General features: G+C 49.2%; 1 protein-coding gene across 1 annotated transcript; it reads left to right on the forward strand.

The window, feature by feature from the left end:
- Positions 1 to 20,046: 20,046 nt before the first annotated feature.
- LOC137839923 (janus kinase and microtubule-interacting protein 3-like) lies at positions 20,047 to 20,777 on the forward strand. The gene is made up of 4 exons (XM_068649745.1): positions 20,047 to 20,128; positions 20,205 to 20,282; positions 20,339 to 20,572; positions 20,652 to 20,777. Exons 1-4 carry the CDS (start codon positions 20,105 to 20,107, stop codon positions 20,766 to 20,768), a joined length of 453 nt encoding a protein of 150 aa, XP_068505846.1. The 5' UTR covers positions 20,047 to 20,104; the 3' UTR covers positions 20,769 to 20,777.
- Positions 20,778 to 21,718: the final 941 nt, after the last annotated feature.

The raw sequence follows: 21,718 nt of genomic DNA on the forward strand, positions 1-21,718 counted from the left end.
AAATTAAGTATTTAGGCCACAATCTAAGTTCCCAAGGTCGATCTATAGTTGAGAGCAGAAAGGCCTCTATTTTGCAAGCTCCTAAGCCACTCACAAAGAAACAAATGATGTCTTTTTTGGGTCTCACAGGTTATTGTAGAAGCTGGATACTTGATTATGCCCAAATTGTTGCTCCTCTGTCCAAATTGATGTATGTGGATAACATCTCAATGTCCACTCACTTAAAATGGACTCCTGAAGCTGAGGAGGCTTTTGTGTTGATCAAACAGACTTTGGTATCCAGCTCCACTCTAGCCTTACCCAACTATGATAAGGCATTTGTCCAAACTGTTGACTGCAAAGGTCATTACATGACCTCTGTTTTACTCCAATCACATGGCTCAAAGTTGCGACCTATTGCTTTTTATTCCTCTAAACTGGACAGTGTTGCATGTGCTCTCCCACCATGCGTGAGGGCCGTGGTGGCGGCCTCCATGGCTGTGGAGAGCAGTGCTGGTGTTGTGTTGTTTCATCCTTTAACACTGAAAGTTCCTCATGCTGTCTCGGCCCTTCTGCTACAGACTAATATGACTTTTCTGTCGCCTGCACGTCATCTTTCTTGCATGGCTACGTTACTGTCTCAGCCGCACCTGACCGTTGAAAGATGCACGACACTCAATCCTGCCACTCTCATTCCCCTTCCTGACGACGGTGAATTCCATGATTGTGTCGATGCTGCCCAACAGATTGCAAAGGCTCGGCCTGACTTGAAAGATACGCCTCTGCCAGATGGTGATGTGGTTTTTGTTGATGGGTCTTCTAAGAAAAATGAATCTGGAGTGACCCTTACTGGGTATGCCTACTGGGTATGCCATTGTTACTGCCGACGAAGTCTTGGAGGCTGCTAAACTGCCATCCTATATGTCAGCACAGGCCGCTGAGCTCATTGCTTTGACTGGGGCCTGCAAATTGTTTGCAAACAAGTCCGTCACTATCTGGACTGATAGTCAGTATGCTTTTGCTACAGTGCACGTTTTTGCTCAGCAGTGGAGCAACCGTGGCATGATAACTTCTACAGGGAAGCCCGTCACCCATTCCACATTACTAACTCAACTTTTGGACGCTGTCCAGCTACCTTTAAAGGTGGCTGTTTGCAAATGTGCTGCTCACACTGCAAGATCTGATCCTGTTTCTCTTGGTAATGCTTTTGCTGACAAATCTGCTAAGGCCGCTGCAGAAGGCCTGCTCCATGTCCTCTCGTCTCTCACTGATCATGATTCGATGTCACACATCTCCCCTGATGTGTTGCTTGACATGCAGTCTCAGAGCCCCTCCCAGGAACGACTCTCTTGGGAAAAACGGGGTGCAACTAAAAACACTGATGGTCTTTTTGTGTGACCTTTGGGCAAACCTATCTTGCCTCGTAACTTGTTCAAATGGGCTGCTATTTCGAGTCATGGGGTCACCCATGTCTCGACGGGGGGTATGGTGAAACAAGTTGAAGCTATTTATACAACATACGGCTTTGCAGCTTTCTCACAACAATTTTGCAGAGCCTGTCTGATCTGTGCTAAACACAACCCACAAGGCAATTTAAGACCTCAGAGAGGGAAATACCCGACTCCATTGTATCCGTTTCAGACAATACATATGGATTATATTCAATTACATAAATGTGAAGGGAAAGAATATTGTTTGGTCATAATAGACGCATTTTCTAAATGGGTAGAAACATTTCCTACCAAACATGCTGATGCAAATCACAGTGGCAAAAGCCTTATGCAAAGACATCATTCCAAGGTACGGTATTCCAGAAAAAATTTACAGCGACAATGGTCCACACTTTGTAAATCAAGTAGTGCATAACATTGGGAGAATGTTCCACATAAATTTAAAGAACCATTGTTCTTATCATCCACAATCAGCTGGCCTTGTTGAGAGATCGAACGCGACTATAAAAAACAGATTAAAGAAATGTATGGAGGAAACCAAACGACCATGGACTCAGTGCTTAGACCTGGTCAAAATGTACATAAATATTACAAGTACAACAGGGCTAACTCCCTATGAAACTATGTTTGGAAGACCTTACAGGCTTCCTCAGTTCAAGAACACATGGGAGATCCCCGAGGAAGCCACATTAGCTGATTACATGAGAAAAATGTTGGAACGTCAAAAGAATCCAACCAATAACACTGATGATGAACCCATTTCTCCGCAGGAAGACCCCAAAGTGGTACCGGGAGACTGGGTTTTGATCAAGAGTATCAAGAGGAAGAATTGGCATTCACCCAAGTGGGAAGGTCCCTTTTTGGTACTACTCACGACACCTAATGCTTTGAAAATAGCCGAACGCAACACATGGATTCATTTATCTCATTGTAAAAAGGTGATCTCCGCAGACCCAACCTAAGTACGGAAGGTGAGCAAAGTCTGGTAATAGTGCCTGATCCTGGTGCCAAGATCCAGGGTTGACACGAAAGCTAGCAGAAGCCAATTTCCAAGACACCAACCCGAAGCTCAGGGTGTTGACTCTGAGGAGATCCAAAAACATGAGCATTAGAGAGTCATTTGGTGAGTGCTTTAATCGGGCTGTAGCCTGCGCAAAGTCTACCATGCGCTTTTGGTTGCTTTTGCTGATTTGTGTTACCATTATATTTTTTTCGGGGGTTATTTTATTCGTATGGATAGAGTACCATGAGCCTCGAACATTCTTCTCTCAGGCAACTACCAACACTGATTCTAATCAATATGGCTCATGGGGAAAAATTGCTAGACATAAGCGCAACACAAAATCCCCTTTCGATCATGTTGTTTGTACACCAGAAACCGTCCGCGTTCCAACTTGCGTACCATGGCTTTTGTCTTGGACTTACAATAACTCATTAATGTTTACTGTGGCTCCTAATACATCTTCTTCTATTATTTTACCAATGAAAAGTTTGAAAGGTTTTCGAAATGGTCACCCCACTACTGGGGATAAATGGCTCGGATATTGGTGGTATTTAACTGGTCACCCAGTTAGCACCGACTGGGGCACCCTTGTCACCACACAAACGCAAGATTTTTGGCCCTCTGGTTCCAGTGAAGAGGCTGTGTTCTTTGCTAAACGAGTAACTTTGAAAAATCAGGGCACAAGCCTCCTTTTGACTCTTACACTCCCTGATGGTCAAATTCGTCCTCCAAATGCCACTTTGTTTAACACTTCTTGTTGGGGTTTTCAACTGTGGGCTTGGTCCTCTGGAATTGATCCCCACTTTCCTATTGCTATTTGCATTAACAAAACAATGTCGATCGTAGACCGTCCCGTTACAAATAATTACACCTTGTCAGCAGGAGCAAAAATCACAAGTATGCCCCTCACTGATATAGACAGCTATTTTGTAGCCTCCACAGGAATAAGCGGTCAAACCAACAACTGGCTTCTTATGGCTGAGCAAGCCGCAAAAATGGCTAACACCAGTTGCATTGCATGTATGGGTCCAAGACCTCTTTTGAAAATCATACCTGCAAATATAGTTCCTAAGTGTGCTGTTGTTTTAATGTTAAACTCATCCATTTCACCCACTCATGATTGTTTTAAATGGGATAAGGTTTACCCTGTTGCCTCTATGACAAAATATAAACCCCTTTTTTCGTCCGATGTAGCTAAGGGTAATTTTACATGCATTAGATTACCTGGTACTGGTGAGAAGCTCGGCGCCCTACCTACTCCATGGTGTGAGTCCATGACCAATGTCACTGCCCCTTTTTTGCCCATTGCTCGTAGTGATATTTGGTTTTGGTGTAATAGTAACAAACTTTATGATAGGTTACCTTTAAACAGCTCTGGAATTTGCGCTTTGGTAACCCTATTGTTTCCTGTTCATTTGATACCAATGTCCTCTTATGATCTAACATCTGTTGCTAAGTCCGTAGTGCCCAAATACTGGCCGAGAACGAAGCGAAACGCCGAATGGCAGGGCGCAGCTAATCCAACTTACATAGATGCCATTGGTGTTCCTAGAGGAGTACCGGCTGAGTATAAGCTGGTGAATCAGATAGCAGCTGGTTTTGAATCCGCCCTGTGTTGGTGGTGTACTCTTAACAAAAATGTTGACAGGATTAACTACATCCACTACAACGTGCAGAGGCTTGGAAATTGGACCGAGGCGGGTTTCAAGGCGGTCCACTCCCAACTGGCCGCTACTTCCCTCATGGCTTTCCAGAATCGAATGGCCCTTGACATGCTACTCTCAAAAGAGGGCGGTGTCTGCGCCATGTTTGGTGAGCAATGTTGCACATTTATTCCAAATAATACTGCAGCCGACGGAAGCCTGTCCCGGGCCCTTGAGGGTCTGAGGACCTTGAATGGGAGGATGAAGGAACACAGTGGGGTGAACACGGAGGTTTGGACCGACTGGTTGAACGTGTTCGGAAAGTACCGCACCCTGGTTTCCTCGGTCCTGGTCTCCATTGCCGTTTTCTCTGCCATTTTAACCCTGTGTGGATGTTGCTGCATTCCTTGTCTCCGATCCTTAATTATTAAGCTAATTACAACTGCTATCTCTCCACCAGCTGAGACTTTTCCGTTACTCCAAAGGGATGACCTTTCGATCGACGGGAGTTCTTTCTCTAGTGACGACTCTGTCAGCGAATCCATTGTGGTAAACCTGTCCGATTTGTTTCGTGACTCTGGCTTTGACGATTAAGACTCAATTTCCTCCCAAGTGTAAGTTAGTTCTTGCGAAATGTGATCCCTTGGCTGAAAATCTTTTGAAGTGGCCATATGGGTGATAAGTTAGTCCCCGAGAACTTATGATAAACAGGGGGGAATTGTTAGAAAAATTGTATATATATGTTATCATGCGTTCTCTAATGAGTACTTATTCACAATATTACTGTTCAGTATGCTTGCTGCTTTGCCTTGCTTATTCTTATCTTGTACAACAGAACAGAAGGATTACGGCTGGGTCAGGGGCGAGATGACGGTTGTGTCAAACAAGATGCTGCTGACAGCTCAGCGTCCACCAGAACAGATCGTGAAAACAACACGTCAAACAATGCGTCACGAACCTTCTGATCTTCCTTAAAGAACGTCACTTTCTCTTTTTATCTCTCAGAATATCGCTTAAACTGTTTTGCTGATATAGCCATATCTGCACGCAACACTTTGTGCGTTACTTTTTGTTTCTTACGAGACGAAGCCACAATCTCTTTCCCCCCCCCCCCCCCCCTTAAGGGCTAATCGTCTCACACTGTGGGTAGGGCATTCCAAATAAAAAGAGCGAGGAGTGTAAAACAGATTTTTAGTGTAGTCGGATTGCTGTAAGTCTGATTGCACTCCTCGCGAGAAAAGACTCAATATTCTGCCTCACTTGTTTTTTGTCTGCTGACCCTTTTCTCTTATTCAGATATTCAGTTAGCACTTTGAACCTAACAACGTCGCATGCGAAGATGTACCCAATGATCACATAAGCGCCATGATACTCCAGACGCTAGGATGCATGTGTGCGATGGATGCGCACGGCATAGGGCACAATGATCTACATGTGGCTAACATCCTTATCAGGCGCACGTCCCATGACTTTGTGGTGTACGTGAGCGGCCCTGATGTGCTGGCGTCCACCCCCACCCATGGCCTGGAACCTGTGATCATAGACTTTGGGTTGTCGCGTATGCCCTCCCACGACCGGCGGTACCTGGGCGCAGACTACTTCACGGAGATCGGCATATCGTCCACTACCCACCGCCCTGACCGGCGCTACGACGTGGCGGTATTTCTCATGGGCCTGGATTACGTGTTGCGCCAGATGCAATCCCGCAGCGGAGTGGTCGACTATCAACCGTTAATAAACAGTATCCCCACCACCAAGGACAGCAGACCTCATCACAGGAATCTCAGGAGTCTGTGCCATTTGCTAACCGAGATATTGCCCACAAGCAATGTCTGTGACACCGACACCATGCTCGCCATGCTGTTCATCATGCGCTCGGTAGTGTCCATAGGCCCACAGCCATTGGCGGGCGACGTCCGTGCGGCCTGGTGTACCGTTATCGAGCACTTTGGCTATAGTCTGGAGAGACTGCGGGTGGCCTGTGCGAATCTTGTGGCGTGCCCGTGCGCTGAGAGCATCCTAGTTCTGGCCAGGATAACGGCGCATATTACACACCGTGTCAATTCACACAACAGCCGTGTACTGGTTAGACACGTCTACAAGAGCACTGCTTGGAAGCGTCCCGCTGATGCGCTACTGCTGGTGGCGGCCCAAATGGAGTGTCAGCCCCCGCAGTCCTCCGAAGGTACTGTGCGTGTGGTGGACGTAGGCACAGGAGAACAGCGCGTTGAGCCATTGGTAGACTGGGCCACGGTCCTGGCTGTGCGTGGGGTTACCGGAGGCTCCATCAGGGCCATATTGGACAACATCGAGAGGACCAACGGCACCGTGGACAGGATGGTGGATGACATGCTGATGCGCTGTGCCTACATACACAGGAGCAGGAGACACCGCTAAATGGTGTGCCCCTTGGCCTTCAGGGCCGTGGTGATGACACTCGGTATAGACCTGGCCACGGAAGTGCTGTCTGGCATCCTGTGGTCGGTGTCACGCCGTAGTGCCATCTGAGACTTGGCCTCGCGCACTGCGAGACGATTTAGGTATGCACAGGCGATGTTCTCGGAGCCCGTGAGCACGTAGGCATTCTCGATGGTAGCGGCTGTAAACACCCGGCCGTAGCGCTCGGTCAACCTGTCAAACACGGCCTTCGGAGGGTGGGGATCGGTGCGCTTAAAGTATGCCTCCATTTTACATTAAAATATACAGTATATTGGAAATTGGGACTGTGTTGGTAGTGGGCCGCGAAAACAACCTGGTGACATTTATGCACGACCGCGATAATTCGGTGTTCCTAACGGTTAAAGTGACGCATGGTTGTGTAAAGGTTGTGGACGTGGGGAGCTCCGAGTTCAGCACTTATATGGCGGCCTGCCTCTATACAGCAGGACATATATATGGCTCCAGGCTCACGATCCCCAGAGACCTGGCTAGACCATACATGGCTCAAATGGGCTTTGTCAACTGTGGCAACGTCGGCCAAGTGGGCCTGTGCCCTGCGTATCTCAACTATAACCACCACAAGCTCGTCATACACATGGCCTATAACAGCCTCGAGACACAACACTCAATGGTGCTGCTTGTAGTGGGCATGTCCTACTTCCAAGTACAACACTTTAAGGAGATGGTGGACATGAAGATAGCGGGTGCGGGCGCCCTGCACACTGTGGAGTACATCGATAAGATCATACAGCTCGTGTCGATCATGTCCATGCCCGAGTACGGTTCCATGCCACCCTCTGAAAACACTATGTTTGAGTACATCGTATTACCGGGGAATAGCATGCAACACGTCAAAGATAGGTTGGTCAACTGGAACCTGTCATTCCTTGTCGTGGCACACCAGAAGGGACTTGACATGTACAGAACGTCTAATGAGGGACAACCAGAGGTCATGCATGCATCATGGGATGAGATCACCGGCCACGTGACAGTCAGAACATACATGCAATACGCACCCAGGCTCATGGGGTCCACGTGCGGGGACCTGGCCACATATGTTTCTCAACGGACCAAGACCGCGGCGCAGTTTAACCACATGCCCGTACCGGTGATGGGGGATGATATCGAGTGGGATGATGATTAAAGAAAATGTTCACACTGGAGCAGCGGAAGAAGCTGCAGGAGGTGGAGGAACAGGTGAAGTACTACACCAACGCTAAGACCCTGGATGGACTGCCCATGGCCACGAGTCAGCAGTCTGTGTACATCGACAAGATTGTAGGTATGCTGGGTCTGAATAGAGACCCGAGCAAGGGCACACGCCTGGTGGACGTGGCCATTGCCATGCTTTCGGGACCTGAGGCCCAGCCACCCCCTCCTCACGGCTGGGCTAGAGTGTCGAAGCTGTCGGAGGACCAGGCCCTCAAAATGCACGAAACTACCCTCGAGGAATATATGGCCCCGAGGCTAGACTATGCCCAGGAACAGCTGTGTGACCTGGTGTTTGACAACAGTACGGCTGGGTCGGTGTCCGCACGCATCAAGAGGTTCGTACGCACGTGTGACGCCACGGCCAAGTATGCTGACGATGACGACAAGGCCAAGATAGACCGGGTCTTGGATGAGCACATGCTTAGAGTTAATTACGAACTGTACGCTGAGGACTTCAACAGGTGCCGGTACGTCCGCAGGCTCAAGAGAGATGGTCGTATACGCCTCGCGGCCATCCCAGGCGTGGAGCCCATAATTAGGGTGCACGGTCGCTACTTTCTCCTCCGGAGCAGGGACACACACTACAGGTACTGGAAGGAATGCAGGTGCCTGAGGAGGCTGGGCCCATGTTATGGTGGCTGCAGTCCTGACAGTGGTCTTGGCCGTCGTGGTAGTCTGCCACGTTAGCGGCACCCTTGAGCTTGTGTAGAGTGTAGTACGAATGGGGTTTACTGGTAGGCATTTTTTAAGGTATGTTTTAGGAAAAAATGACATTTGTGTTTATCTACACCATCGTAGCTGCCGCACTCATAGCCAGCGGGTCGCCCGTGTTTGTCAGGTTGCTAGTGGCTGTCAGTGTGGTCGCCATGCTGCTCTCCGTCAACCGAGAAAGGCACGAGTGTGCCACACGGCTCGGGAAGAGCCCCTTTCAACGGCACCATGGGGTAACCCTATACCGCGACCACCTCAAACTGCTGAGGGATGTGCGCCTCAAGAATGTTGTTATTTAACGGCGTCCGGTGGAAGAGCGCCGTCTGGGGGATGATCGGCGTCTACTGGGGGAGCGGCGTCTAGCAGGAGAGCGTCGTGTGGCGGGGGACTTTCTCCTGCGGGGGGACATGCGTCTCTTGGGGCTAGCTATCCGGCGCAGGGACCGTGGGCTGGCAGTGCACCTGAAGACATTTGGCTGAGGCATTTTATATATAAAAAAATTGTATTTGTGAAACAGCACAAAGTGCATCAGATACTTAAGCATGCACAATGGACACAGTATACATTTACCAGTGGCTGTATTCAAATTATGAGATTAGAGGGTACGGCCTAACGCGTACATCTAAGGTAGCGTGCGTTAGGATACCCAATTTCAGGCAGGTGGTGTACGTAGAGTGTCTGGGCGAGCCTGTCGAAGTCAAAAAGCTGTTTATCGACCACGGGTTCAAAGTGTACGAAACACCGCTGGCCTGCAACCTGCATGGCGGTAAGGGTAAAGGCACTTTCTTTGGGGCGCGGGTGTCTGGATACATGGCACTGCGTGCCATACAAGAGCACGTAGAGGCACACACATTTAAGTTGCACGAAACAAAGGTGAGTAAGACCCTAGAGTTAACTGCACGCGCAGGCCTACCCTCAGTGGGGTGGGTGGCCGTACAGCAGCGGTGCGCCGTAGCCAGAACAAAGACCATGGTCGACCACGAGTATCTTGTGGCAAACTGGCAGTCGGACTGTTAGGTACAAAATCAGCAAAAGGATCAGCAGACAAAACCAGTGAGGCAGAATATTGAGTCTTTTCTCGCGAGGAGTGCATTTAGACTTACAGCAATCCGACTACACTAAAAATCTGTTTTACACTCCTCGCTCTTTTTATTTGGAATGCCCTACCCACAGTGTGAGACGATTAGCCCTTAAGGGGGGGGGGGGAAGAGATTGTGGCTTCGTCTCGTAAGAAAAGAAACAAAAAGTAACGCACAAAGTGTTGCGTGCAGATATGGCTATATCAGCAAAACAGTTTAAGCAATATTCCGAGAGATAAAAAGAGAAAGTGACGTTCTTTAAGGAAGATCAGAAGGTTCATGACGCATTGTTTGACGTGTTGTTTTCACGATCTGTTCTGGTGGACGCTGAGCTGTCAGCAGCATCTTGTTTGACACAACCGTCATCTCGCCCCTGACCCAGCCGTAATCCTTCTGTTCTATTGTACAAGATAAGAATAAGCAAGGCAAAGCAGCAAGCATACTGAACAGTAATATTGTGAATAAGTACTCATTAGAGAACGCATGATAACATATATATACAATTTTTCTAACACGGACATTGAGGCCGCCCCCCACATAGAGGGCGTGCCGCCGCCCACCATTTGCTACTTTGACATAGAGGTCAAGTCAGAGTTTGCCAATGTGTTCCCCAGTGACAAGGACGACGAGGTGGTCTTTCAGATAGGTATGGTGCTATGCAAGGGTAGTCAGGTACTCAAGACCGACCTGCTCTCGCTCAGGGGTAACAACTATGACAGCACAGTGTACCAGTATGACACAGAGGCCGACCTCCTGCAGGCGTTTGTTGCGTACCTCAAGGATCACCAGGTGGTTGCAGTGTGCGGCTACAACATAATGGGCTTCGATATACCCTACATGATCAAGAGGTACAGCCGGCTGTCGGCCCTGGGCACACTTAGGCGTGTAGGCTGGGATCCCACCAGACTGGCCCTGGAAAAGACCGTGGGTATGGGGCATGCGAGGATAGCCTACATACAGTGGGAAGGCGTGCTCACCATAGACCTGTTGCCCATAGTGACCATGGATCATAAGCTCGACTCGTATAGTCTCAACTTTGTGGCCAACCACTTTCTTAAGACGGGCAAGGACCCTGTCAAGCCCAAAGACATCTTCAACGCGTACGTCACGGGCAACATGGCCACGGTTGGTAGGTACTGTGTCAAAGACACGTTGCTGTGCCACCAGCTCGCCTGCTACTTCAATACGTGGCTGGCCCTATGTGAGATGGCCTCGGTGTGCAACACGTCCATCATGCAATTATTCACCCAGGGTCAACAGGTGCGCGTGTACTCTCAGATATACAAGCACTGTACGCCGCGCTCGGTGACAGACAAGGTATACGTCATACCCGACGGCAACGAAGCCGAAGCGGTCGGCTCGTACACGGGGGCCTACGTCTACGAGCCCGTGCCGGGTGTGTACAAGAACGTCATACCCCTAGACTTCTCTAGCCTGTATCCAAACATCATCATCAGCAAAAACATATGCTACACCACCATAGTAGAGCACGGCGGCGAGGAGTATGCCTGGGAGGAGCACGAGGGCTGCGAGCATGCCCCGCGGTACGCCGAGAAGGAGGCTTTGGGTCGGGAGATAGGGGCGCAGCAGTGCTCGCTCGCAGCGTTGCCGGCCAAAGCTAAGCAAGAGCGCGCCCGTCTCAGGGATCGCATACAACAGCTCAAAGTACGGTACGCAGCCATGGTGCCCGGCAGCACAAAGTGCAACACGTTCAGCTACAGGTTCACTCGAGAGTTTGAGGGCGTGCTGCCCAAGGTGCTCAGGGGACTGTTGGACAGCAGAGCGACCATACGCCGTCGCATGAAGGACATCAAGGACAGGGACCTGTACATGGTGTTGGAGAAGAGACAGCTGGCGTACAAGATCAGCGCAAACTCCGTGTACGGCACCATGGGCACACAGAGGGGATATCTACCGTTCATGGCCGGGGCTATGACCGTCACGTATTGTGGGCGCAAGCTCATCGAGAGAGCCGCCGAGCTTCTCAGGACCGTGGTGGGGGCCACCATGGTTTACGGCGACACGGACTCGTGCTACGTACAGCCTCCCTCGAGGAGCTGTGGGACCTGGCCATCGACGCCAGCGACACGGTGTCGTCGTTCTTCGATAAGCCCGTGCGTCTCGAGTTCGAGCAGTGCATCTATACAAAGTTCATCATCTTCACAAAGAAGAGGTACGTGTATGTAGCCGCGGCCAGGGACGGCACGACCCGCACAGGCAGCAAGGGCGTCATGCTGTCCAGGCGGGACAGTGCCATGTGCGCCCGTAACATATATGCAGCCGTCATGACCGCCATCCTCCAAGAAGACCCCCGGGCCCACGTCACGGCCAGCGACATGATGACGGCCATCATGGTGCCCGGGGCGCTGCCCGACAATGACTTTGTGCTCACCAAGAGCGTACAGGGCATAGGCGGTGAGTGCAATGACCAGGGCTCGTACCGCATACGCAACCCCAAGAAGGCGCAGGAGGTGGCGCAGCAGAGGTGCCGTTATGGCACAGGGGATGCATACCGTGCCGCCCTCAGAGAGGAGCTTGTCAAACAGATGCCTGCCCAGGCCCAACTCGCTGAGCGCATGAGGCTTCAGGGGCGCGCGGTCGTGTGCGGGGCGCGCGTCGAGTACGTCTTGCTCAGGCACCAGCATGGGGTGCCTGAAGCGCCCCTCGGCGGCAGGATCCTAGACTATGACCACTGGAGCGACACCAAGGATGTGTACCCGTTGGACCGCCTGTACTACATGAAGAGCGTCATAAATGCGTGTGATCAGCTCTTTGTCACGGCCGGCTATGGCGCCGTGTGTAGCAAAGTGTACGCTGCGCATCTGCAGGCTGCGTATGTGCGTAAAGAGCTGCTCAGGCAACAGAGCGTTATATAATAAAATGGCAGACACCGAGCAGCCACTGCGCAAAGAGGCCACACTGTCGTGCAACTCAGTAAAAGAGCAACTACTCAGCGCCATGGGCACTGAGTATAGACTGTCCAACAGTGTGCTGCAAGAGGTCATCGCCCACATAAAGAACCAGTACATTGTGGACCTGTGCGCCCGTATCACCATGGGCCTCGACTATAACAACAGTAAAACTGTTACCGAGAAGCTGCTCAAAGTGATCGGCATCTCAGGGTGGCCAGAGGTCCAGCTACCCATGTACTACGTTAAGTCGGGCACTATCATCAGGCTCATGAAGGACAAGATGCCTGGAGTGCGCATCCAGCAGCAGCACATTTGTGTGTACCTGCATATTGTGGGAGTGCTGCTGAGTCAGCATACCAAGGCCTGCGGCACTATGCTCATCAAGCCCGAGCACATGGCATACGTGCTCAAGAACAACAGGATCGACCCGAGCGCTCTGGTGTAGGCCAACTATGGAAAGTACTGCGCGTACACCTCCTGGTACACCTGCAGGTCGGCCGCACTGTATGGGCAGAATGTGATCCAATCGAACGCGTGTGGGTGTTGCCTTACAAAGGCCCGCACACTGTTCATGGCCACTCGCACAGCGTCCCATATGGGATAGTTGTACACACCTGTAGAGATGGACGGGAACGCTATTGTGCGTAAGTGGTTGTTCATGGCCTCGTACAAAGACTGCACGTAGCAGCCCATCAGTTGCCGGGTTTGCTGCGTGGTTGGGACACTGCCGCGTTTCAGCACAGGGCCTACGGTGTGGATGACAAAATCGGCCGGAAGGTTATAGCCTCTGGTTATTTTTGCCTCCCCAACTCGAATATCATCCAGCTGCTGGCATTCTCTTAGCAGCCCAGAGCCCGCTGCACTATGTATGCACACAATGGCCGCTATGCGCAATGTGGATATGTCACACTGCCTAACTGTAACCCGTGTCGGTTCAATGGGCCAACTGGGGGCGTCGATGACGGTGCTCTCGTAACGTGTGGGCGTCTCGATCATGGTGGTATCTAGTTCAGTCGGGCAACCGTAATAGGGCTCTGGGCAATTGCAGAACATGTGCACGGAAAAGGGCATCCCTTACCTGAATGAGCGAGACATGCCCCTGACTAAGCACGCGTTGTGTGAGATGTTGTTTCACCCGGCCGAACGCACGCTCCAAGAGACAGTTCAGCCTAATGAAAACGACCCACTCCACGATGAGGCTGTGGATCGCGTCCTGGTAAAATACAACATTACTCATCTCCAGTTTATGTGCAGCGATCCGGATATTGTGATCATGGACAGGGGCAGAGCCGTTGACAAAGCGGCCATAATGGCCAGACTCTCGGGCTCACCGCAGACCAGTACCGTTACATCAGCCTCGCATCGGCCCGCGGTGGCCAGCAGCAGCAGCAGCAGCAGCAGCAGCAGCAGCAGCAGCAGCAGCAGCAGCAGCAGCAGCAGCAGCAGCAGCAGCAGCAGCAGCAGCAGCAGCAGCAGCAGCAGCAGCAGCAGCAGCAGCAGCAGCAGCAGCAGCAGCAGCAGCAGCGTCCAACGTATTCCAAGTATGCGTGAGTGCATGAGAACGATGTCTATGAGACAAGTGGTCGCCATGTGCAAAGAACGTAACATCGATGTGAGAAATGAAGATACCGGGCGCCCGTACACCCACGCAGAGCTGTGCAAGAAGCTAACGGGCAGTTCTCCCACCATCACGGTACCCGAAACGGGACTGGTGGTGGACCCGGCGCCCGCAAACAGTCTAGTGTACATTAAGATGCCCCACACTATGCTGCATAACACAGTTCGCGCAGCCCACGGTGTCACGTACAGCTTTGTGGCCGTGCAAGACTCTGTTCCGGGCACTTACAAGCCTGTGGATCCGGAGCACTATGTCGTCTGTCACACTCCTCCGAAGGACATAGCAGTGCAGCTGTCGCCCATCGACAGTTGGGGCCCGGACATCAAGTGGACCGTAAGGCGTCCCTCGCAACCCTAACCTTAACCCGAGGTCCCAGAACACTTTACATTGCTCCTTGCGCCTTTCCCCCGGACATCGTCATCAGTGATCTGATGAAGAAGCTGGACATCCTGGGCGATAACGCCGTAAGTGTATGCCGAACTCCTTATGTTCGCACTCCACGAGACTCGGCGGCTCAAATGTGACTTTTGGAAGGCTTTGCGCTGAAAGAAGCTTGTTGATGTTAGAGATTTGCTCACTCCAACTTATTTTGCAAGAACCACACGGGAGACAAGCAAGTTCTTTTAGACACCTGCAGGTGGAGAGATCACTCGCTACAGGAACGAAATCTAAAAGTCTCCTTCCTGCAAGGGCATATTTATTAGGAGGAACAGAGTGGGGGTGAGAGTGGACAGGTTTGGTGTACCCCCGGCCTCTGATAAGATCAGAGCAGGGGGTGTTTTACACTGTTGTGGGAAACAGAACAACTTTGATTGCTTCCCCTGCAGCTGGTCAATCAAGCAGAGGAAGCAACCACTTCATCTTACTCTGCATTGTGAGGGCAAGACAAGATTGATTTAATCATTATAGTTTACATTCCAACATAATCCTACGATAAAGATAACCTGGAAAACCCTAACATCTCCCTCCTGTTTTATCATATGATTATGTCACCCCAAACAACAAAGACAAGTAAGAAAAAACACATATATATATATATATATATGTATAATGAAGAAAGAAGAATAGTAAAAATAAAAACAACAAACAATGATAGCAACACTTTCCAGTGAAGATGAGGCATTACCTCAATACCCCAGATCAAACTTATTGTGTAAGCGAAAAACCTGCTGGCCAGATGTTATTAGCAGGAAAATTCTTAAACGGCCCCTGTGCCACAGGCGACCAGAATGCTATCAATAAAAAATAAAAATACAAACACAGAAACAGTACATCATTGTATCCATCACTTGCGAAGCATTTTCGATGGTTAAATCATCAAGTTTCTGTAAAACATGCCCAACAGAGCAGCATCTACGCAATCCACGTGTCATTATCGTCATCACATCCGTCATCTCTAAGAAGTTGTATATGAACTTGGGCTACAGTAGAGGACACAAACTTCGACACAGCAGACTTCAAACATGGGATAACGCAGGTCGTAAACGAGCACAACACCACCAGCACAACAAGCACAGGAGACAGCAATTTCAACAGCAGTTGCCACCAGTTGCCAGAGAATAGCCATGAAAAGAAATCAAACTGATGTGGGACCTTGTCTTTAGACATGGCCTACTGTAAGTTCTTCAGCGAATTCATGGCGTCGTTTATGTGGGTGTCATTTTCTCCAGGTATGTATGTGCAACAGGAAGTCCCAATGATGTGGCACACACCACCTTGTGCTGCCGTCAACAAGTCCAGAACCATCCTGTTTTGCAAGACCATCAGTCTAATAGCCTGAATCTCTCTATTTTGTCCATCGTTGACTTGCAGCGAGAGATTCACAAAGGATTGAAAACGATAGTTCAGTGTCTCGATGAAGAGCGATAGTTTCCCAACCCCAATCTGAGGGAAGAGCGCAAGGACAACTTTGTCTCCGGCAGACCACAGTTTATGGTCCCCTGGAACGTTCGCACCCCAGACAGGGTCATGAGGGTCAAAGATTGCAACTGCTCTGCGTCGACGTCCAGATGAGTTGTGTGCTCCTGTCAGCAAATGATGTCGTATCCTGTAGGTGTGGTCTGTCACCCACACTGGTGCACACACTCCTGTCCAGTTGGCGGGCAGCATCGGATAAACCTTGTGACCACAAAGCCACCAGCCCTTCTGTATGAAGTATGTTCCGTTCGATGGTGTAGCCATGTTGGTTGGAGAGCCCTCACCACCTGAAATGGCTCTCTTATCTTGACACTCATCGGTGATGTCCAAAGCTCCCATCCAGTTTCCTCCTGGAGAGCAGTCGTCGTTAATGCAGACGTGGGTCTTGTTACCTTGGATGTAACATGTGTAATTCACTCCAGCTGGTCTCTCTGTGTAGGCCACTTGTGGTATTGTCCGTCCTTTAACAGTCACATTGAGATTTGTCCAGAACAGCTGATCACAGGCACCGTCAGCAAGTCCAGGGCGGTAAGGGTCGGCATCTTTGACTGTGACGGCACGGTGCTGATATCCAACTCCTCCCATAGATGCCATACATTTTGCTTCAGTGACATTCATTGCTCTGGCCTCCAAGCGAACTTGCGTGGAGGAAGGGGGGAGTTTCGAACACACATAGCACGCCTCCCGTGTGTGAGCTCTCACAGTGAACCTGACATACCGGTACCAAGTGTTGGTTTCGTATGGGTTTCTGGGGTCCCATGACCAGTCTTCAAAGTTCTCATCATGTGACCATCGTTTACCACGGGCAACATTGTCATTTGGTCTGTTCAGATGAGTCAATAGACCATAGCACGCTCCAACCACAACGCAGCAGAGGATCCATCTGGCATATGGAGCCCCGTTGCTACTAGGATGGCAGAGACACCGGGACATCCCCTCGCCTAGCGGAGTGGGGATCGATGAATTCTTCACCAACATTGAGACGCCTCACCCTAAACGATGGGGCCCCTTTGTAGTCAGCCTTCCCCACCACTCCGAATTAGGGGTCCAGCACTCTCTGCAACTTGCAGTGGCTGTGGTGAATCCAGCTGGGCCGTTGAGAAATTTTCACCGCCGTGGGAGTAGCAAGCAAAACTTGGAACGGTCCCTCCCACCGCGGGCTGGCCCAGTTCTTTCTTTTGATGACCTTGATGTAGACCCAGTCTCCTGGATTGATGGGGTTGTCGACCTGTGAGGAGGAAAGATCAGGCGGCAGTAAATTTGTCTTTGACACAGTTTGAGCGTCCTGATCATATAATCTGCCAAGGACTGCTCTTCATCTGTTGTTTGCAACTCTCGTAGTTCTTATGGTTCTTATGTTCCTGTTAGCCTGCAATTGTCCAAATCAAAAATGTTTTCTTTTGACTGTCTTTCTTTTGAACCTCTAAATCTCTCGTGTTGCTAACCTATCTACACCAGAATAAAAAAAATTACCACAGTATAACACCAAATGTATTCGAAAATTCATTGTCATAAAGTGTTGTATTATTACTATCTTCCACTATCTGTCCTACTAACTCCCTCCTTTTGAGGCTTGGCAACGCCCATACCTCACACCTTGACAATCTTTTTGGGAGAATGCGTTCTTTACTACATACGATTCCATCATCATTTAATTTGACTTTCTGTCCAAAACGCTTCTCAATTTCCCAGTTCACACATCTTCTACATGTGTTACTGGTTCTCCAGTTTTTTTTCTGTAGTTAATTATCAATCCAAAAGCTACGTGTTTCTTTCTAACATTCAACCTGCTCAAAATCACTCTTTCATCAAAGTCGCTCTACTAATTTTCCATAGTAGTCGCTAACGACTTCAACCATTCAACCTGTACCTTTTCATTCAGGCTATCATTCATCAATGTTCATTTGCATCTCACACACAGTCTCCAAAAAGGAGTCTTTCTATCACATTGGTCCCAATTCATCCAAGCTCACCACACAACATTCATATATCATTTTCAACTCAGGTTTCCTGGTAGAACAATCCACCAACTCAAAAAAAAATTAACTAAAACAAACAATTGGCAAATTAATCTGAATTTTTTCTTTGTTTTTAAATTTGAAGAACTCAATCTCTCAGATTTAGCTTGCATTTAGAATTTTGTATAATCTTATAACACAACCAATCAATTATTCCTATTAAATGTAGCATTGCAAAATCTTAAATTCACAATTTAGCTTCTTCCAATTCTTGAAAGCATGTTCTGTCATTTTTATTTTCTTCGAATTTCTCATGTGGGCTCGACACTTAACATGCACTAGTGTGGATTAGTTTCTGCTTGCAAACAGATTTCTCTCTTTTTCCTCTCATTTTTATCTTTCAAAATAATTTCTGTTCTGCGGTGCAAATTGGATAGACCACAGTCTAGCAATTTTTTTTTTATACTAAAACTTTAGCCAATGTTCATCATTTTAACATATACACACACACATGCAGAGCTCTCGCACGCAAAAGGTAGTTCCCAGCACCAATGATTCGTCACAGGCTGGCCATTTCCTGTGGTCGATCATGAGCTGGTCCCTCCCATGCACACGAGGACAGCACATTCTTATTTTATTTATTTATCTTCTAGAAGCAAGTTGCATTTCTTTACCACTTGATTTCTCAACTTCCTTTCTACTCCATACTTTTTCTTCCACTTCGGCATATATTGCATACAATTAAGAAATCTACTCGCCATGTACTTCTCATCTCCGTCAAGAGGTAGAGATTTACCGTTTTTATTTCCCATCTTAATTCTAGTAATTTTAGGTTTTACAATCTCTTTGTCTCAAAAAATATTATTATTATTATTATTACTATTATTACTTATTTATTTCTTTGAGGATCCTCAATGCAGGTTTAAATTGACCTTTCAACAAATTACTAGCCTGTATTATTGCCGTGGATCAATGCTAGAACTGCTATTTAGTCAATTTATCCTACCAGTCACACTCTCAATTACACAAACTCCAGCGCTTTGTATTTTTCTCATGGCTCGGACAAACCAAAGCCGTATCTCATAGCTCGGACAAACCAAAGCCGAATCTCATAGCTCGGACAAACCAAAGCCGAATCTCATAGCTCGGACAATCCAAAGCCGAATCTCATAGCTCGGACAAACCAAAGCCGAATCTTATAGCTCGGACAAACCAAAGCCGTATCTCATAGCTCGGACAAACCAAAGCCGTATCTCATAGCTCGGACAAACCAAAGCCGAATCTCACGTGCACCTGTGTTTTTTTTTTTTTTTTTTTTTATACGCGTTTCACAACAACACAATCACACAACTTCAGGCCTTTAACTTACTTGTCCCCTGGTTCGTTGCACTGCCGGGTCCCGTCAATCCACCTCTGTCAGACGAAGGCAGACCTAAGATGCTGGCCCAGCGAAGAATTTCCTTCCCAGGTCTTTCTTTACCAGGTCCGGCTAATGGACGCTGGCCCGTCGACGGTGTACAGCGCGTCGTCCTCCGTCAGCCAGATGATGGGTATGAGGGATCCCGGGTTTCGGCACCAAAACGTTAGAGATTTGCTCACTCCAACTTATTTTGCAAGAACCACACGGGAGACAAGCAAGTTCTTTTAGACACCTGCAGGTGGAGAGATCACTCGCTACAGGAATGAAATCTAAAAGTCTCCTTCCTGCAAGGGCATATTTATTAGGAGGAACAGAGTGGGGGTGAGAGTGGACAGGTTTGGTGTACCCCCGGCCTCTGATAAGATCAGAGCAGGGGGTGTTTTACACTGTTGTGGGAAACAGAACAACTTTGATTGCTTCCCCTGCAGCTGGTCAATCAAGCAGAGGAAGCAACCACTTCATCTTACTCTGCATTGTGAGGGCAAGACAAGATTGATTTAATCATTATAGTTTACATTCCAACATAATCCTACGATAAAGATAACCTGGAAAACCCTAACAGTTGACGCTGTGCCTTTGGGCTCTTGCAGAATCTCGCCAACGAGGAGCAGGTGGTCATGATTCACGCCAGGACCCTTCTCACCCTAGCCGAGAAGGTAACGCGCACGTCCACGCACGCTCTCGCATTCTGCTTATGTGACAGCAGCCTTTCCTCAGTGGTTAGAATACATCAAAGTGACCAAGTCAGCACTTCAACAGTAGATGTTGGACATTGAAAGTGAGAAGGTAGACAGACACGCGACATCAGCCAAGGGGAACTCCGGCAATGTGCCCCAACAATTCTGACCTTGAGCTGTGCTAGGATATGTTCTGTAAGCAGAAGGGCTACCTGGATGAAGAGTTGGACTTCAGGAAGCGTTCCATGGACCAGGCTCATAAGGTAAGTCGCCCTCAAATCTCCCGCCGGACCACTGATGGACGAGGATTGCGGCCCAGAGGATCCTGGAGCTGGAGGCCATGTTGTACGAGGCGCTACCGCAGCGGGACTGCCCCGCCACGGACGGCGAAAAAGCCAGCCACGCTGGCGTGAATGACGTGCTGACGGCGGATCAGAGAGAAGAGCTTAGGAGCGCCGTGGACCAATGGAAGCGAGCCCTGATGTGCGAGTTGAGGGAGCGCGACGCTTGCATCCTCCAAGAGAGAATGGATCTGCTGCACAGCGCGCAACAGGTAAGGGCCCAAAGCCAGCCCGGCACTTACTTGCACGCTTACTGGCTTTTGAATGTCACTTTCCATTTGTCCGTCCTAGAGGAACAAAGAGCTGAAAGAATTCATCGAAGCTCAGAAGAGACAAATCAAACAATTGGAGGAGAAGTTTCTGTTTCTCTTTCTATTCTTCTCCTTGGCCTTCATTCTGTGGCCCTAACACCAGCTGGTGAGTGAGCTCCAGCGGCACCGCACTCGACACCTCCGATAAACTGCCAGCCGGTCTCAGACGTTGGCAGACGCTCCGATGCCGACGTATACCCCCCGCCACGGTGACAATCAGAAGGCAGGAAAGGCAAATTCACATGCAGGGCACTCTTGAACCAGAAGAGAGCGCCACAAAAAACGGTTGTTGCCCCAAACGCGCACTAAAAAGGGTCAGAATAACAAGAGTCCCACCGGCCAGCCGGGGCCACCCGTCCATCCATTTCTTCAGGGGGGGAAAAAATTGGAGTCACCGGTGAGTACATTTTGCATTTAGCTCTGCTTTTCTGCTTCTGTCTTCAAGTGTGTGGCATCCTGCGACCAAAGATTCAAGCAACCCCAAAGCGGTTGACCTCAACGTCCCACCACCATGCCGACCAGAGCAGGTGACATGATGCTTTGGACATCCTTCCGTCTCAGATGCCCAAAAGTACTCTTTGCCACATCTGCGGCAATACGGTGTCTTTTCAAAGGTGCAAATAAATCCAGCGTGGGCGGAACACGCACGTCTTCGTTTTTTCCCGCTTTGTTTGTGTGACAGCTGTTGTGAAAATTTTATACAAATAAAGTTGTATAGTACAGGTTTGGCCAAGCCGCAATTCCTGAACCGCATGCGGCTCTTTGCTTGGATTCATGCGGCCCTTTTATGTTCATAGCAACATTTGTGTGTGTGTGTGTGTGGGGGGGGGGGGGTGGTTGTGCGTGTTGGCTTCACTTGAGTTCAATTTGGTATTTTGGTCAAAAGCGCATGTGGTGAAATTCCACAAAGTAGGATGGGCAAACACATTCCAGTAAACTATTAGTGTCAATTGGGCTCTCGAAATGGCAGAGAAAAGATGCACAGCAAAACGGAAATATGTAGATGAACACAGGACGTTTTTATCAGAGTGGGAAAGTTTATATTTT

The sequence above is a fragment of the Syngnathus scovelli genome, unplaced genomic scaffold (assembly GCF_024217435.2).
Source record: "Syngnathus scovelli strain Florida unplaced genomic scaffold, RoL_Ssco_1.2 HiC_scaffold_27, whole genome shotgun sequence".
Classification (NCBI taxonomy): Eukaryota; Metazoa; Chordata; class Actinopteri; order Syngnathiformes; family Syngnathidae; genus Syngnathus; species Syngnathus scovelli.

What these genes read in the sequence shown, in the direction of transcription:
- LOC137839923 (XM_068649745.1), top strand. Translation starts at nt 20,105, where the DNA reads ATGTTGGACATTGAAAGTGAGAAG. An exon ending in TGGACATTGAAAGTGAGAAG is followed by an intron (nt 20,129 to 20,204) that starts GTAGACAGACAC and finishes GAGCTGTGCTAG; the next exon opens with GATATGTTCTGTAAGCAGAA. An exon ending in CCATGGACCAGGCTCATAAG is followed by an intron (nt 20,283 to 20,338) that starts GTAAGTCGCCCT and finishes ATTGCGGCCCAG; the next exon opens with AGGATCCTGGAGCTGGAGGC.